Source organism: Felis catus, chromosome D1, assembly GCF_018350175.1.
Source record: "Felis catus isolate Fca126 chromosome D1, F.catus_Fca126_mat1.0, whole genome shotgun sequence".
In the NCBI taxonomy this organism is placed as follows: domain Eukaryota; kingdom Metazoa; phylum Chordata; class Mammalia; order Carnivora; family Felidae; genus Felis; species Felis catus.
The window spans coordinates 45,693,850-45,713,884 of record NC_058377.1 but is presented as its reverse complement, the minus strand read 5'-3'; the positions used below and the strand labels follow the sequence as shown (position 1 = coordinate 45,713,884).

Sequence of the window (20,035 nt, the reverse complement as noted above, 5' to 3'; positions counted from 1 at the left end):
TGGAACAAATGAGTGAATGTGTAAATGAATAACCATGACTTCAGGGTTCTCTGGATATGGTATCAGTAACACAAAAGCATCTATATAACTCCATCTACTATGACTCGTTGGTAGTCTTCATTGTCATCATCCTTCCCTGTTTCTGCAATAAATGAATGATGTGACTTTATTAATCATATACACACCGAGCAATATGTAGAACTCCGTTATGGTTGCCGAAAATGAGGTTACTTTCTGAGGTAGAGACAGTCTGCATGAATTCCTACTTGGATAGTAACAGGCAAGTAACAGATCTGTATTATGTTAAAAGCACTGAGAGTAATCTATTTGTTAATCTAGGGTATTAAAAGTTTGCGTGGTTTAATCTGTTACCTTAAAGAACAATGTACATTTTTAGATGGCTTCAATATCTGATGCTTTCAACAGAAGTTTGTAAGTTGACATACTAAGAAGTTTAAACAAATATTACTAAGTGAGATTAGTTTAGAAGTAAACAACGAGATGAGATTCAGTAGTAGGTCATGAAAACTATACTTGGAATATCATTGTTAAACACAAATCTGGTCATGCCATTCTTCTAGAGCATGGTGACTTTTGCCTTGTGGGTAGATTTCAAACTTAGTTTGGCATGGTCTCACCTGTGCCAGTCTCTCTCCACTCTGCTTCTTTTTCTCTAGGTTATGTTAAACCTCTTCAGTTCCCAAAACACCCAAAGTTCTCTTTTCTCTAAATTCTGTATATTGTCTCTCCCCACTTTCTTCCTCCACTTCTTCCTTTACATATCACCTTAACTATGTCATTTTTCTGGATAGACTTCGATGACCAAGTCAGGGTTAGGCACCTCACCTTTGTGCTCCTATAACACTGTGGACCTTATATTAAAGTACTTTCTATAATGTTATAGCACTTTTCACTTATATATATGCCATGCTGGATTGTGAAATTCTAAGGAAAACAGGGACAATAGCTATCCTTGGCGACCTGCCTGGTACGTAGTCAACTCATAGTAAATATTTGTGAAATATTGAAGTGTGTGAATATGTGAATGCATGATGAGTGAATGTGAATAATGCCCCATCTTACAAACTATGGTCTCACTTTTTTTACTCAGTTACAATTCCTTGAAAATTAACAAAGCTATCTGTAGCAGCATCCCCAGTCCTACCTTTTAGACTTGACAGTTTTATATTACAGTCACTTCTGTTTCATCTGGGGTATTAAAAAAAAAAAAAAAAAAAAGCTCCAGGGACGCCTGGCCGGCTTAGTTGGTAAACATGCGACTCTTGGGGTGCCTGGGTGGCTCAGTCAGTTTAGCGTCCACCTCTTGACTTCCTTTCAGCTTATGATCATGTGTTCCTGTGTTCAAGCCCTGCATCAGACACTGTGCTGATGGCACAGAGCCTGCTTGGGATTCTGTCTCCCTCTCTGTCTCTCTGATCCTCCCCTGCTTGCTCTCTCATAATAAATAAAAATAAGCTTAAAAAAAATAAAAGAACATGCAACTCTTGACTTCAAAGTTGTGAGTTCAAGCCCCTTGTTGGGCGTGGAGCCTACTTAAAAAAAACTCCTCATTAAGAAAAGATTAGAGATTCCTACGTGGACCCTTATTTATGCATATTTATGTCTAAGTGTAAATTCATGCCAAATTGCTAGTGTGAAAAAACTAATACAAATTGATACTAAAGACAATCACTGGGAGCTTTTAATAAGTATTGGGGTAGCTGGGGCGCCTGGGTAGCTCGTTTGGCTGGGCGGCCGACTGCAGCTCAGGTCATGATCTTGCAGTCTGTGAGTGTGAGACCCGCATTGGGCTCTGTGCTGACAGCTCAGAGCCTGGATTCTGTGTCTCTCTGCCCCTTCCCTGCTTGCTCTCTGTCTCTCTCTCTCTCTATCTCAAAAATAATAAACATTAAAAAAAGTTTAAATAAGTATTGGGTTAGCTGATTTAAAAATATACCAATTTCTTTAGAAACTGAATATTAAAAAAACCCTAAACTCTAGAATTGCTGTTAAAAAAAAATGAATCCAAGAAAGTTGGTACCCAATTAGAAATATAATTATTATGAAGTATGATGTTTTCAGTTACTACACAGATTATAAAAATTTCTGTCTTTCAGTATATGTCTGTTGAGTGACTTATGTGCTATGTGTTGATGTAGGCACTTGGGATACATAACTGAACAATGTTAACTTCCTGAATGCTTTAGTAACTAGAAAAAATGGAGCCTAGTATACACATACACAAACATACACGTGCGTTTATGCATATATGTAAAATATGAATTAATATGTTGTGTAGATAAGCCTATTTCTCAAACCAGTACTAAAAGATTTTAAGATTATTTAAAATGAAATAATAAAGTTATTGTGAAAAAAACTAAATGGTGGTAGGATTTGGGAGGAAAAGGGGACTTGTGATTTTAATTTCCTTAAGTATAATAAACAAATACAACTGATCTTGAGCAATAATATACTTGGAATGTGTGGTAGACTGTGTTATTTTTCAAAAACCTCTGCTGCTCCTCCCTGGGGAAGCATTATACTGCCCAATCCTGCTGACGTCATGCCAGGCCCTAGTTTTGCCTTGGCTAATGAAATATGAGTGGAAATGATTTATGTTTACTTGAGAGCAGAAGCTTTAAGTCAGAACATAGTGTCCTATATTCTCTCTTTTTTCTCTACTATGACAATCAAATCTGAATAGATGCTTCTTCCTCACCCTAAAGTCTGAAATAAGGACGACACGTAAGTTGAATCATAGCCAACCCTTGTTTGACATGTCACATGAGCAAGAAAAAGAAAAGTTTTGTTGTTGAAAGCCATGGAAATTTTATTACTGCAACATAACCTAGCCCAGTGGTTGTCAAACTTGAGCATGCGTTAGAATCATGTGAAGATTTTATTAATACATGGTTTGCAGGTTTTACAGATTGTTGGGCCTCATACTTAGAGTTTCTGGATTCAGTAGGTCTGGGATGGAAACCAAGAATTTGCGTTTCTAACAAGTTACTATCTGATGCTTAGGTGTTCCAGGGACGACAGTTTGAGAACCACTGACTTAGCCTTTCCTGACTGATACAGCCTGTTAGTTCATAGTCTTAGATACTTTAATAACTCAATAAATGTTATAGCAACAAAATGCAGAATATTTCCCAACTTCATTATTAAAGAAGTAAACTCCCTTAAACCATTCCTTTGGTTTCTGGAGCATGGGTACACAAAATGCCGGAAGAAACCCTAAATTTGATTGCACAGGCCTTGGAGGTCCCGTCTTCATGGCGTTATACCTTGGCAGCCCTGCACCCACCTCCTCAGCACCCCTGAGCCAGCCATCCCAGGCCCCCCCAGGCGTGATCTACTCTCTGGCCACTAGCACCATCCTGCCCAAGGGCCCACCGGCCCCTGCCACTGCTACCCCGGCCCCTACTAGCCCTTTCCCTAGTGCCAGAGGTGGGTGTCGGGTAACCCAGGGTGGACTAAGTTGGGGGACCCAGAAGATGGGCTCCAGGCAGGTCTGGCTCAGCAAATGCTCTCCTTTCTATCAGCAGGCTCCATAACCTACAGCTTAGGGGTCCCCAAGGCCCAGCGACCCACCCCCCAAGTACCCAAAAAGTGAAGGCGGCCATCACCAGCGTTCAGAGTGGATTAGATAACCATGGAAATTACTGCCATATTAGTCAGATTTACATAAAAGTTGCTAATGGGGCGTCTGGGTGGCGCAGTTGGTTAAGCGTCCGACTTCAGCCAGGTCACGATCTTGCGGTCCGTGAGTTCGAGCCCCGCGTCGGGCTCTGGGCTGATGGCTCAGAGCCTGGAGCCTGTTTCCGATTCTGTGTCTCCCTCTCTCTCTGCCCCTCGCCCGTTCATGCTCTGTCTCTCTCTGTCCCAAAAATAAATAAATGTTGAAAAAAAAAACAAAATTTTAAAAATATACAAAGAACAAAGGGAGTTTGAGAAAGAAACAGTCACATCTAATGGTGGGAGAAAATACCATCCTGATGGACTTAGTAAGGAATTCTCTCAACAAAGGAGGGTGGTTAAAGAGGGCATTGCATATGGAATGGGAGAGGTGAGAAAGTGTGAAATGCATCTGAACATAACTGCTGGCAGAGTTTGCTACTGAGAGACAGATAAAAGGGACAGTGTCCAGATTCTTGGTCTATAACATGAAACACAATGGAGCTTCAACTCAGTAATGTTTTTGGTAGTCATGTTTGGGATTGAGGTGCTTTGAGAATTTCCATTGCTGAAGGTGGCAAATTAATACCCAGGGTAGGCCTGAGGACTGTCCAGGAGGTGCAGGAGGACTGCGGTGAATGATAGCTATTGTGACAAGGAAGTGCGTGAGAGAAGCCAGCGTGGAGTCCTGACCAAAGCCCACTCTCAGGCAAGTCAGGTTTAGATAGGAGATGTGTGGAAGGGAGGAAATGGAAATTGGTTCCACTTGGAAGAACATTGCTTTCTCCCTTCATTCAGATGATTTGTGGTTTATCTTCTATAGCCCAAGATTGCACTGCTTCTGTGGAGTGTTTCTCCTTCACAGTGAGACCTCAGCAGGCAGAAAGGTAGTTGCCTGGGAGGTAGAATGATTTTACTGTTGTCTGAGGATATCTAGGAACAACTGTTTTCAGGCAGATCACTTAACCTGTCTCTTGGTTTCTTAATCTGTAGAATATTAATTCTCCCAAGTTCCAATATTCCATTTTTCTCAGTGCCTTTTGGCCAATAAAATTCCAATATGTGTTAACTTGCCCAATGTCCATTATACATAGCACAAGTTAAGTTCATAGTCTTTGAGATGCATGCAGTAAGCGTCAGTATTTGAAGTGAGTATGTTTCTTTCAGAGTTAGGATTGTCTATAGCGATCAGTTCATCAGAAGATAGTAGTTTTCTAAAAGCTTCTAAAGTGTTCTTTGTGTTCCATTACCTGTAGATGCATATTTTATTTATTTTACATTTGAGCCTTGATGTTAAGTATGCATAAACTTATGAAGAAGCATGGCCTAGTATAGCTTCTGATAGTTGCTCATTTTGTTCCAATATGAAAACCAATTGCCATTATTTTAATGACATAGATACTGACATGCGTTTGAAAATAAATTAATGTTGATTCAAAGACTCTAAAATTGAAAACATTTCTTTTAATCTTTTTTACAACCATTATAGGAGGGGAAAAATGAAAATACTTGCCAGTCTTGAGGTCTTTAAAAAATAGATTGGTTCAGAATTGTGCTTATAATTAAGTTTAATGTAAATAATTTGTGGTCATAGCAGTGTCTTGATTTTAAGAAGCTTGCTAAGTTTTTCCTTGGATGTATATAAAACACCATTTTGATCTTAAATTTGGTTTTTGCCCCTAGTTAATTTGTCAGATCTAAAAACGTGCCATTTCCTCAGCAACTGCAAACAGGTCTTCCAGGTTAGGTCCAGGACAACTAAAATCTACTCCTTTTACAGGTATTTTAAAGTTTGACTAGTATTGCTATGACTAGTTCCTTTTGAGAGAGAAATTCCTCCTAATTAACATTTCTTGTAGAAACATTCTGAAGGGGATTCTTGGTTCCTTAGCAATTGAAGACATTTTGGAGTATGACCTTCCTTAGTCTGGATTTTAAAGCAAAACCAGTTCCAGACTCTGCAAGTTTAAGGAGAAATACAATTCTACTGGAGTGGTTACTTTAAGTTTGTATCCAAATGTTTCCAGTTTATACTTAGGACGCACCAGAAAAAAGTGCACAGTAATCATCTGGGGATTTACAATGACACTTGATTACCCTTAACTGCCGCCTGCTTCTGCAGCCTTTCTTAGGTTCTTGAGAACAAAGCTAAGCACCAGTGTTGCATTGCATAGGAAATAAGTATTGTAAAGTATTTACCAGAATCAAAAATAATATTTTTAAAGCACTGGGAGACTTCATTTGTATTTAAGGAAATCCAATTGAAAATTATTTTGTGTTTGGGAAGCAAACAAAATAGTCTTCCTCAAATTTCTTAATTTGTTACTATTCTAATTTAAGATTTTTGTATGATGTCCTTAAGATAGGAACATAACATCAGTTATTTTGTTTTCTTATATAAAATGACATATGCAGTCTGAAACTGAACTCTGTTATTCAAGTAATATTAGACCTAAGAGGAAAATGCTGTTGTGTGTATATAAGCAATGTAATGTATTTTAATCGCACACCCTTAGTTCTGAGTAGTAAATTGAAATGCCTGCTATGTGATTAGGATGGCGAGGATTTTTTGTTTTTTAAACAAAAATAAAAGGCTGGAATTCTATGTCAATCTTTTTTTTTGATAATTCTTATGATAAACAGGTGTCAGTCAAAATCCTGTAGTTGATCAGGTTTCAATTATTAAATTGTAACTGAGTACTGAGGTGGCTTCTACACTTCTAATTATTCTAATTAGGATAATTAATTAGAAAAAGGGGTTTATTCTTTTATGTTAGTTTTTTAAACAAAATAAGAAAATTTTAACTTAAAAAAGAAACTATACAATTTGACAAAAATGATGCAGATGGCCTTAAGAGCAGCCTACTCCCAGAACTTGCACATCCCTTGTGGAAACATTTAAGTTTTCATTAACACTGAGAAACCACCAAATACATTGGTCCTGTCCAACTCAGCTGAATGGGCTGGACTTGGCATATATCTAGTCAAAAAGGGGAGCGAGAAATAAGAATATACCAAAGCTGCTCAGCCTCTAACATAAATTCTGTTAGTCAACTTACAGGTACCCATATTATAACTTTGTCAGAAAAACGTCAGCTAGGTTCAGAAGTACGTCATTTGTTGCGCTTGTATTGGTTTAGAATATAGGATTTTAAGGTCTTCCAACATTGTACTAAAACATTTCAATAAAATCATGCTACTTTTTCTTTCATTAAAAATGAACTATGTAAACTTGCATAAGTTTCCTTTATAATAAATACAACAGTGAGTCACAAATTTGAGGCATTTAAATAGGCATTCTGGTTGCTTTTTGAATTTCAAATTAAACTTTTCAGTTGTATTCACTCCAAAATATACTTATGTTTTTAGTTCCAGTAATAATTAGGTAATTAGACAAATCAAAATTTTGAAGATTCAGCTATTGTCTGTAACTATTATTCATAATTAACTTCATGTCATTCTTTTTATACCTTCAGTATGACTGAATTTTAAACATCTTCTGTTTTTAAAAAAATTATTTATTTTATATTTATTTATTTATTATTTCTGAGAGGGAGAGTGTGAGTGGGGGAGGAGCAGAGACAGATAAAGAGAGATCCCAAGCTGGCTCTGTGCTGAGAGCAGAGAGCCCGATGTGGGGCTCGAACTCAACAAACTGCGAGATTATGACCTGAGCCAAAGCCGAATGCTCAACTGACTGAGCCACTCAGGCGCCCCGAAGCATTTTCTGTTTTAAATAATTTTATTCACATAAAATAATGCAACTTGTTTTTGATTCTGATTGACTTAGGTGATTATGATATAATCAACACATTATTTTAAGAATTATCAATATACTCAACTATTTTAAATTTAATTTATCTTTATTTTTTCCAGTTTTGTAGCATCTTTAATTATGGTATTGCATATGCTACTTTTGTCAAATTGAATAATAATTTAAGGAGATAGATGAAGAAAAAGCCTGGACTAAAATTTGAAGCTGAACTTACAAAGTACAATAGAGTAATTAAGCTCTTGGACAGCACTACTGATGAAAGAAACTGTGTCATAACTTTTAGTCAAGGTTATTTTTATTTATATGACAAACCTACACATAAATTTGCAAATACCTTTTTTTTTTTTTTTTAAATAGAGGTGGTGTATAATTTATCTTTGCTTTCCTCAAGAGATCAACAGTATAGGGGCTCCTGGGTGGCTCGGTCAGTTAAGAGTATGACTTTGGCTGAGGTCATAATCTCACAGTTCCTGGATCTCGTGGTTTGTGTATTAGAGTCCCATATTGGGGTTGCTGCTGTCATGCAGAGCCTGCTTGGAATCCTCTGTCTTCCTCTCCCTCTGCCCCTCACCTGCTTGTACTCACGCTCACACACATTCTTTCTCTCTCTCTCAAAAATAAGTAAACATTAAAAAAAAAAAGAGAGATCAGCAGTATAGTGTCTTCTTTATATTAGGTGCTCAATAAATTAATGATTTGTGAGGCAATGAAGATAGAAGATGTAATATTCAAACAATATTTGAGTCTCCTTCTAACCAATTCAGTGATTAAAAATGAACAAAATAACTCTGAAATTGATACTTAATGAGTTTTTTTTTTATCATTGTTGTCACCCAATTGTCCATGTTCATTGGGAACATAATTTCAAAAAATTTTAATCTAAACCATCTATTTTCATTAGTAATTTTATGCCTTCTGGCAAAACTTTGATAGCAGTATTTATTAGTGAAGTTGACCACTTTGAGTTCACATTCTCTGGCATTGTGTTGGTGAAATAGAGATGAATAACTTTGCACCATTTAATCTTTTTTCTAAGTATTCAAGTATTGATGTTTTAAATTAAACTATTTTTCTAAATCACTAGTAATACAGATTATCTCACCAACATTGAGAATAAAAAAACGTAAAAAAATACAAAAAATCCTTAATTTGTCTTGAGAATACTGGCTGCTATTAATGTTATTACTAATATTTGCTTATTGTTTTTGTAATACTTACTGATGTGGAACTTATTCCTGCCAAGGTTCCGAGGGGAATCTTCTAATTTTGAAATTCTTCCAAAAATGGTTTACTAGTGACATCTGCTGGTATAATGTGGTAATAAAGATAAAAGTATCTCCTGGAAGTAATTTCATGGAAGTTAAGCATGAAACAAAGAATCTTTGTGGGCAGAATTGTTTTTTTAACTATCATTTACACTTATAATTGAAAAAAAATTGTGTTTGTGGGCTCCCCTTCACATTGGCATTTGCCCAAGTATATTCTAATAACAATAAACTTTATACTTTCTCATACACTATTTAATTGTAGCCTGAACCTCTATAATTAGTTGTGTCAGCTAAGTTGTTTGATATAGTGCTGCAATTTTTTCCTCCTTCTCTTTCCTGCACATAACATTGCAAATGTAGAGATTCATTAACTATGATGGAGTCATACTAGTTATTTATGTCATTTACATAGGTTAACTGTAATAGAAAAGTCTATGTATACATGCATTGTATGCATTATATTTTTATGCACACTCAAAAATAACAAGACTTTGTATTAGAGAATGATTTTATTAGAAAGAGAAAGGACTTTGTTTCCCCCCACCCCTTTAGAAGAGATTTTCTGCACTATAAAATATGGAGGAATAAAATATTCTCAGTCCTAGGATATTTTCTCTATTGGCACTTCTCTCCTAGATGATTGTATCTAGTCCTATGGATTCAAGTTCTGCTTATAAATGAACAGACCTTTTCCTTGAACCCAAACCTGTATAGCAGCTGCTTGCTTCATTAACATTTCCATTTATAGATAACATGAATCTCAAACTTACCATGTCCAAATAAAACTTTGATTTTCTCCTCAAACCTGTTTCTCCTATAGTCTTCTTCACTTCAGTAAATGGACGTTTTATCCTTCTATTTGCTCAAACCCCAAATATTCTACTAATTAGTACATTTTCTCTTTCTCTACACATTCAGTCCATCGAGAAATTCTACCAACTCTGCTTTTGAAATGCATTCAGAATCCTCCCACTTGTCTTTACCTCTGCCACTTCATTATCTAGTCAGGCCACAATCATCTTTCCCCTCCTGATTAGCCTCTTTGTTGTTAATTTTGTCTTCCTGTTGTTTTCCAACTAGCAGCCAAAGATAATCTTAAAATCTAAGACAGATCTTTGTCACTCTTCTGTTGAGAACCACCCAAAGTTTTCAGGGTGCCTAGAGGGCCATACAAGAATTGTAGACCACCCTTCCCTCCACACTGTTACTGTGACCTCATTTCCTACCACTGCTTCCCTTCCCTGTTCAGCTCTGGCTACAGTAATCTACTTTGCTGTTCTCCTTACATGCCATGCACACTCCTCATCAGGGACTTTGTACTTGCTCTTCCTTCAAGTCAGTGCTGTTCCCTCGAAGGCTTCTGATCAAATTATCAAATTTCACCTTCTTGGAGAGGCCCTTTTGGACTACACTATGTAAAATAATAAGGCCTAACTCCCATCTGTTTCTCCTCTTATCCTGCTTTGTTTTTTGCCATAGCAGTTATCACCGCATGACATATTTACTTGTTTTGTCGTACCTTTCCCGGACATAGAGGGTCAGCTGTATGAAAACAGAGATTCTGTATTGTCTACTGTTACATCCTTAAAACTTAAACTTGTGCTTCCTCATAGTAGGCATTCAGTTAATATTTGTTGAGTAAGTCAGTGAACCTTATTACGTGAATGGAGAATGTAATTTGATTTGCATTATAATAACCAAATCCATTAAATAGTGAGGCACCCTTCTAATGGGGTGTTTTGTATAAATCTTTGTGTGTGTATCAGACTTTATACATTTAATTCCAATTACAATAGTGTTTCCTAGTTAGGTTAAAGCTCAGACAATACCCTTGGTATCAAAATTCAGGGAGATATTACTATTTTAAAGATTCTTTTTATGGGAATAATTACTTTTTTGTTCTTTTGACATAGACATCTGACCCTCAATTACATTAACAGACCTTATACACATGAATGGAAAAAAGAATAGCCTCTTTTGAATTCGGGCTAAGACTTTATCAATATGAAGTGCTTCCCACAGGGTTCTGCTGAAAGAACCAAACTTCCATCATAATGAAATTGCAAATTCATTTGTGCATGCCCCCTTTTTTTTTTGAAAGCTACTTTTTGATGTTTGGTCTGCAATTAGATTTATTGTTTAAGGTCACAAATATGCAATCCTGACTAGACCAAGTTGTCAGAATCCTTTATCTATTCAGCATTGCACAAAGATAAATGGCTATCTTTTAACAATAACATACCAAAGCCAAAAATTTGTTCCCCCTTGTATATAATCTTTTAATCAATCTGCCGCTGTTTTCCAGTCAATAGACTCTTAGCCTACCCCTTCACCACCCCACCTATCTAGAAATTGCCCAATTATGGGTTTTAAATTACTGAGAAACACTTTCTTTAGATGGAAAAGGATAAGTTTAAGAATTTTAACGCTACAATTTTCCCATGCACATTTTTAGCTTAACGTATGAATTACTTTGCCTTTACCCTCAGTCCGTGTGGGGTGGATAATTATGTTAGTATGTTCGCTAAATTCTTTGCTTACATTTCTCACTGCTAACATGACCACAAATAGATCATGTTGCTTAATTAAAATGAATTCTTAAGTGTTTTAAAAGATCTCTGATCTTTTAAATTAAATTAAATTCTTTTCTGAGATTCTATGTGTCCTCCAGTAAAAATGTATATATTTAAACTTAAGATAGGTTTCTTATATTTTGTGCATTTCCTTTGTGACCTTTCATATAAAAGGCATACTGTGAGAATTGCCCAATTAGATTTGAGGCTGTACATTTTATCCAGGAATATCCAGTGTCTAAAATTAACATACATTAGAGCGTCATTGTATCACCAATCTCTATAGTTTCTCCAAGGGATTTTGATATTAGATACCCAATAATTCTTTACTTTATCTTTAACTTGATCATAACTTATAAAGCAGGCCATTAAAACTAGTCTAGTAATTTTCCTGTTTTAAAATCTTCTTTAAATATTTTTTGCAGATCTGAGAATCATTTTTTCTTAATTGTCACACAGTTGAATCTTCTCCCAATTAAAAGGAATACAGTGTTTCAGAAGGAGGTATAAGAGAAAACCATAGCTTTTAATTCAGATGGACTTTTAAATTTTTTTCCTAAATTCGTATTGCTATTTATTTTGTGACCTCTTGGAAGTTGCTGCATTTGGGGGCAGGAGTGGGGGCTCTGCCCAGCTATGGATTAGAGAAATACCTATTCAAAGAGGTGTGATATAATTAAATGAGACAACACACATCAAGGGCCCAAAACAATGCCCAGCAATAGTAAGTACTCAGTAAATATTATTTGGGCTTCTGCACCTGTGCCCTCCCCTCAGCCCCACTCTGTTCCCCAGGATATGTTATCCGTTCCGATTGGGCTCACTCAGAAGTTAAAACCAGTGAACTAAACTTGAAGCCTTTTTGTGTCTGCCAACTCTTCCTTGCTCCACGTTCACTGAATTATTAAGTAGGGAGAAGTCAGGACCTAGAATTGACCTATTCATAATACCCAGCAGGTGTATGTGGCCTTTTCTTCTCAACAAATTGCTCCCCTGGGGATTGCCTAAAGTGAAACACTCCACTCCAGCCTTCAAAAATGAAGTCCACATGGAGCTCTGAGAAGATATACTTAAATCTGTCTTCCACCTGCAAATATGAGAATTGAGCCTTAAATTATGTTAATTTGGCATAGGACATTTTAATCATCCTGTGTAAGATGGCTTGCTTCATTGTTTGTTGCATTTATAGTGCTCAGATCACTGTCCTAAAAGAGTTTCACCATTTATTTATTTATTTATTTATTTATTTATTTTTAACGTTTATTTATTTTTGAGACAGAGAGAGAGCATGAACGGGGGAGGGTCAGAGAGAGGGAGACACAGAGTCTGAAACAGGCTCCAGGCTCTGAGCTGTCAGCACAGAGCCCGACGCGGGGCTCGAACTCACGGACCGTGAGATCATGACCTGAGCCAAAGTCGGCCACTTAACCAACTGAGCCACCCAGGCGCCCCAAGAGTTTCACCTTTTAAAAATAATCTATTTCAGAAAAAATTTTTAATAGCTATTTAATATATTACTTTATATCTCAAAACATGTTATCTTAGCATAAAATTTTTTATTGTTCTAGATGCAAAGATGGTTTGAAAGGATTTACATTCTCTGCCCTCAGGTAAGTAACGTATTTTATTTAACTTCATGTTAAGAAAGAATTTGCAAGTTAACTTTTTCAAAAAGTAATACCATTACACATATTATAAGAGATATTTATCTACTCAGTTTTCTAGCCGAAAATAATTGTAGAAGTCACAAAGTCACTTTTGTGATATTTCTTAAAAGAGTAACTTATTAGATTTCTTTTCCCCTAAAACCCAGTCAATCACCAAATACTTTTGGGGCCTATTGTGTGCCTCATATCATTGGATGTTAGAAAAGAATTACAAGAACTCTCTCTTTAAGGAGCTTTGGAAAGACAAAGCTACACATGGACAATGATTGCAAAATTAAATACTGAATTCTGTGGTACCACATTCTGGACTTCATTTGGGCAGGGCTCATGTCAGACACGTTTCGGATTCTTAGCTTCACTAGAGTCACTAGAATCTGCTTTTCACCCTGTAGCCCATCTCTTACCGTAGTTATTGGCAGATGGTAGATAACTGTGGAAACGTTGGTTAGCACCAACATTGTATATTATAGTTCACCAAGCATTTTCACATCGATTAGAAAATTTTCACAACAGTTCTGTGAGATGGGTATTTTTATGCCCACGTGTCATGAAGAAGAAATTGAGGCTTAAGAATGCTTGACTAATTTAATGTTCACACAGTGACTGTATATATATACTTACTTGAAACCTAATGCTCTTCTATTTTGTGTCATAAATGTTGCCTATTTTGTTCTCCTAAGTACATACGGTAGATGCTTAGTGAACATTAACAGTGTAGTATTCATTGTAAGTATAGGAGGGAAAAGAGTGGATTTCAATACTAGAAGATTTATTTTGAAGATCAAATGAGTTAATGCGTGAAAAATGTTTAGAACTGTGCATGGCACATAGTGCTCAAGAAATGTTGGCTATTTATTATTATTCTTAAGAAATTTTTTTTTAATGTTTATTTTTAAGAGAGACAGAGACAGAACATGAGTGGGGGGGTGGGGATGGGGCAGAGAGAGGGAGGGAAACACAGAATCTGAAGCAGGCTCCGGGCTTTGAGCTGTCAGCACAAAGCCCGACGTGGGGCTCAAACCCACGAACCATGAGATCATGACCTGAGCCAAAGTTGGACACTTAACTGACTGAGCCACCCAGGCGCTTCCTATTACATTAGTACTCTTATGGGGATAAGCCTTAAAGTGTACTTGAAGGGTAGCTTTAGAGAACTAGAAGGGAAGGGAAGAGCCTTCTGGGTGGAAGGGAATTATGTTAGCAAAAGCATGAAAATTATAAACCTGAAATGTGAAGTAAGAGTGGGAATTTAATTGGCATGAAAAGCTTATATTAGGGATTATAAGGTTTGTTTGTTTTTTTGTTTTTGTTTTTGTTTTTGTTTTTGTTTTTTATGATGAATCAAGCAGGGCCATATTATGGAAGACCTGAACAACAACACGAAAAGAAGACAGATTTGAATTTGATAAGATGACCAGTAAGGGCCCACTAAAGGTTTTTGAGCAGGGTAGTTGACATTGTTTCAGAAAGATTAGTCTGGCCACAGTATTTGGGACCTTGTATAAAGAAAGAACAAGAAAGAAGAAAGATGAAATGAAAAGGACTGAGATTGGGTGATAGTGGAGGATTAAAGAGAGAGAGGCAAAGTTGAGACGTGCAGTAGAAGAAAATGAAGACCTAATGCCCGATAGTTTCCTTTTTTCTCTTTCCCTCCAATCCTTGATAGGAGCCAAGTGTTGAAAACCTAAGTACCTGACAAAAGGTACTATTAACAGAAAATCAGATGGCATGCAACAAGACTAGTTTGGGAGGGGACAGATTGAGTCCACTGTTTGAATATCTTTGGTTGTGGAAACTCTGTAGTAGCAATAACTAAGTATACACAGCAGTGATTTCTTCATATTATATTCTTCATTAAAAAATGATGGGGGCTCCTGGGTGGCTCAGTCAGTTGAGCGTTTGACTTTGGCTCAGGTCATGATCTCATGCTTTGTGGGTTCAAGCCCCAGGTCCGGCTCTGTGCTGATAGCTCAGAGCCTGGAGCCTGCTTTGGATTCTGGGTCTCCCTCTCTCTGCCCCTCCCACACTCACACTCTGTCTCTGTCTCTCTCTCTCAAAAATAAATAAACGTTAAAAAAATTTGTTTTACAGATGATGAAACATTTTAGAAAATAACTTGTTGTTGTTGCTGTTGTTGCACTGGCTGTAATGGATTCTGTGTTAAATTGAAAGTTTATAACAAAACCAGAAGTTGGTTTTCGTAAAGAGAAAACTTAGCCTTTTCTCCCGTGTCTGTCCTTAGGCTCCCAGAATCTTTACAAAAACTTAAAATGTGTCAGATATTTTTGTGTCTCTTCTTCAAACCCACTTAAAATGAAGGACTGGGCTGGACTTTTTGTACTTAGAATTTTTTCTGTATTAGAGGAAAATGTTCTGGAAAAAAATGGTTATTACTTATTGCTTAAAGTTTAGTAGAAGTTATGAGAGTAGATAGAGTCAAGAGTAGAACCAAAGGGGAAGAGCCAGTTCAGGAGCCTTAAGGTATAGTAAGGCTGGATCAACATAGTTTAATACTTACAAGTATATACAGCTTGGTGGTTAAGAACCCAGGATTTAGAGTCAGACAATTCTGATTTCAAATAGTTACTGTTATTGGCTGTGGGCAAGGTTTCATGCTTACTCTCATGGAAATTATGGCACCTAGTTTATAGTGTTGCTATGAGGGTTAAATGATTTAATATCACTACTGTACCTATCATTTAGTAAATGCTCCGAAAATGCTAATTATTACTATAGTCACTCATTCAATATATAATAATTATTTACTGTGTGCCAGACACTATACCAGTCATTAGGGTATAATAGCAAAGAAGATGTACAGAGTCTCTCAAGACCCCACAGTTTAACGGGGGACATAGCCTACTAACAAGGTGCGTCTACTATTGGGGATTTATTGGGACATGATAGCACAAAGGAAGGATCGCTAACTCACTCCAGATTAGGCAGAGACAGCTTCTCTGAGGAAGTTACCTCTAATCTGAGATGGTCAGTCCTGGCTAAAAGAGCAACAGTGTTATGAACAGTGTAAGAGAGATTATTATAACTGTTCCAACATAGTTTTTATCTTGTTCATAAAGAACAGTAGTACAGATCTTAAATTGTCCATGCACACCCATGAATAAGAACCAAATTCTTTTGGAATAAGAGCTACTTAGACTGCACAACTGCCATCTTGTGGCACACAATCTCATTGCATATCCCTTATGATTTAATAAGCTAGATGTTTTATCAAGTTTGTCCTAACAAACTTGGGTTGCAGTTGATAGTAATAGCTTTTTTTCACCTGTCTTTTCTGAGTGTTTACATTTTCTTACTGTGTTTGTCATAGGTCCCACGTTCCAGAACCTTAGTGTAGTATTATTGATCCCTAGTTTTTGTTTACATTTTAAGGTATTTCCTGAAAGTTCGGCAGGTAGAGTTCTCTTGGGAAAGCTTAGTTATTCTTTAAAAGAGCAATGACTCTTAAAATGAAGGTACAAACAGCAAAAATGAAAACAGATGAAGGATACTGATTGAGGGATATCTAATGATGGCAACTCTTTCATTCTTCCTTTCTTTTTTTCCCCTCTCTTTTCTTTTCGCATTGTCTTTGGGAAAAAAATAGTGCAGTTTTAATGAGATAAGAATAGTGTCTTCTCCTTGATACTAAATTTCTCCAAAGATAAATAAATAGATTAGGATAACATGGAATTTAAGGTTTTCTAATGCAATTTTGTGAGAATACATGGACTCTTGACTGTTTTATGATCCTCATTCTTCAGCTCCCTCCATTTCCCTGAGTATTGTTATATGAATTTTTACCACAATGTGGCTATTTTATGACTCAAAGTGATGGGATATAACTTTATACTGAAAAATGAGAAACTCATTCAGTTGTAACTATTAGTAGAATTTAGAGCAAGAATAGAATTTTTGTGATCAATTAGTAGACCCAAGTAAATATTTCACTTGCTTCTTTGAAAAAACTTTAAAGTGTGTAATATCTTTAAAAAGTGGTGACTTAAGTTAAAACAGTGTGTCATAAAAGCTCTATGCTATATTTTACTTGGTTAATTTGATTTTAAAATACCTGCATTGTTGAGAGTTTAGGAAGATGGTGGAGTCGGAGGACCCTGAGCTCACCTCATCCCATGTTTACAACTAGATACCATCCACATCTGTGTAAAATAACAGAAAGCAATCCAACTACTGACAGAACAAACTCCATAACTAAATGTAGAGAAGAAGCCACATTTAGGAAATTAGGAAGGGCAGAAACAGTGGTTGGGAGCTGCCCACAGAAGGGAGGGAACTGTGGGTGCAGAGAGGTCAAAGAAACGGTCTTGCTGTCTCACACTTGGGAACCCAAACTGGGAAGATGAATCCCCATAACATCTGGCTTTGAAAATCAGAGGGGCTGAATTCTATGGGTTTGTACAACTAGCAGGATTTAGAGCCTGGTGCTTAAAAAGTCAGCTGACTCAGTGCTGGGCAAGATGGGAGGGTGAGTGATAGCTGGGTCTTGCCCTTAAAAAGACCACAGACAACCTAGAAGCTACAGTTTGCACAGTGCCTGGGACAAATGGGAGGGAGGAAGGTCTCCTTATAGTGATTTCAAGTGTGTTGGGGGACTTCTCTGAGAACAAAGGAGCTGTCAGGCACCATTTTCCTCATCTGCCCCACAGCATAAACACAGGGCCACCTGTGGGAGGTGTTGCACAGACACTTGCTATCTAACCTGCTAGCGACGTGCCTTGCCCATGTGTTCTCCTGAAGACTGGCCCACTCCAAGCCTGCTGGCCTCAGTCCTGGGCTCTGTGTAGATTTTGCTAACACCACCATCCCACCTCTGAGCCATCCTGCAGTCCCGCCTCCTCAGAGCTTGCAGCCAGAGTCTCACTAACACCACAGATAGCAAGCAAAGGCCACATCAGGCACAGAGTTGCAAAGACGTCTGGACTAAAAGAAAGTGACTCAGACACAACAGCAGGACACAAGCAACACAAACAGGAGATTCCCCTGAAGCACCAGGTTCTGGTGAACAGGGGACACTGCATTGTAAGGCCCTACAGGACCTCTTTTTCATAAAGGCACTACTTTCCAGAGTAGAAGATGTAGCTGACTTTCTTAACACAGACAAACCAACACAGAGTGATAGACAAAGTGAGGAAACAGAGGAATATGTTCCAAATGAAAAACAGGACAAAATCACAGCAGGAGATTAAGTAAAACAAAAATAATATGCTTGATAGAAAATTTGAAGTAATGACCATAAAGATACTCACTGGACTTCACAAAAGGGTAGGGGACATCAATGAGACCCTTGCCAAAGAGCTAAAAAGTAACATATCAGAGATGAAGAACTCAGTAAATGAAATTAAAAATACAAGAGATGGAATAAATAGTAGGCTGTAGAAAGCAGAGGAGCCTATAAGTGACCTGGAGGATAGAGTAATGGAAAGCAATCGAGATGAATAGGTGAGAGACAAGTAAATACTGTATGAGACTAGACTTAGAAAATTCAGTGACTCCATCAAGTGTAATAGCATTCACAGTATAGGGATCTCAGAAGGAAAAGAGAGAAAGGGAGACAGAAAATGTATTTGAAGTAATAATAGCTGAAAACTTCCCAAATCTTGCTGGGGGAGGGGGTGGGGGCGGGGCAGGGAACAGAGATCCTGATTCAGGAGCCATATAGATCCCCCAACAAATTCAACGTAAGGAGGTCCACACCAAGACACATCATAATTAAAATGATACAAAAAAATAGTGATAAAGAAAGAATTTTAAAGATTACAAGAGCAAAGGAGACAGTTACATACAAAGGAAATCTGTTAAGGCTATCAGCTGATTTTTTAACAGACGCTTTGCACACCAGAAGGTACTGGCATGATATATTCAAAGTGCTCATAGTGAAATGTCTTCAGCCAAGAATACTCTATCCAGCAAAGCAGTCATTAAGAATAGTAGAAGGAGTTTCCCAGACAAAAGTTAAAAGAATTCATGATGACTCCACCAGCCCTACAAGAAATGCTCAGGGGGACTTTGTAAAAGGAAAAACAAAAACCGTAAGTAAGAGTGAGAAGAAATGAGAAGTACACAAACAAAAATAAAAACAGAAAGTATATCTAAAAATCAGTCAAGAGAAGCACAAAATCAAAGGATGTATGATACCAAATATCTGAAATGTGGAGAGGAGAGGAGTAAAGAATGAGTTCAAAAGTAAGCAACCATCAGCTTAATATAGACTCATATGCAGAAGGTGTTATGTATAAACCTAATGGTAACTACAAATCAAAAAGCAGTAATAGATTTGTAAAAAATAAAGAGTAAGGAATCCAAGTATTTTTCTATAAAAAGCCAAGAAATCATGAAAGAAGAGAGCAAGAGAAGAAAGGAACAGAGAGGAACTACAAAACAACCATAAAACATGTAACAAAATGGCAATAAATACATGCATACCAGTAATTACTTTGAATGTAAATGGATTAAATATTCCAGTCAAAAGACATGGATGACAGAATGGATAAAAAAGCAAGACCCATCTATATGCTGCCTATAAGAGACTCATTTCAGACCTAAAGACACATGCAGACTGAAAGTGAAGGGATGGAGAACCATTTATCATGCAAATGGAAGTGAAAAGAAAGCCTGACTACCAACTTATATTGGACAAAATAGACTTTAAAACAAAGGCTTCATGAAATTAGGGACAAAGAAAGACAATGTGTAATCAATCATAAAAAGCAGAAAATCTCCAAGGAACTATAACTTTGAATATCAGACCAGATGGACCTAACAGATATATTCAGAACATTCCATCCTAAGACAGCAGAATACAGATTCTTTTCAAGTGCACATGGAACGTTGTCCAGAATAGATCCCGTTTTAGGCCACAAAACAATTCTCAACAAATTCAGAAAGATTGAAGTAATAAAATACCTCTTTTCTGAGCACAACACTATGGGCACAACACTATGAAACTAGAAATCAACCACAAGAAAAAACATGGAAAGCACATAAATACATGGAGGTTTAATAACATGCTATTAAACAATGAATGGGTCAACCAAGAAATCAAAGATGAAATTAAAA

At 37.0% G+C, this 20,035-nt stretch overlaps 1 protein-coding gene across 2 annotated transcripts in view; it reads left to right on the top strand.

Annotated features, from left to right (window-relative positions):
* Window positions 1–20,035, top strand: part of TMEM135 (transmembrane protein 135) — a 255,216-nt gene that overhangs the window by 207,319 nt on the left and 27,862 nt on the right. For both annotated transcript variants that reach the window (XM_045038638.1, XM_011286541.4), the window contains one exon: window positions 12,863–12,904. In XM_045038638.1, coding sequence (XP_044894573.1) covers window positions 12,863–12,904 — 42 coding nt within the window. The remainder of the gene's footprint in view (window positions 1–12,862; window positions 12,905–20,035) is intronic.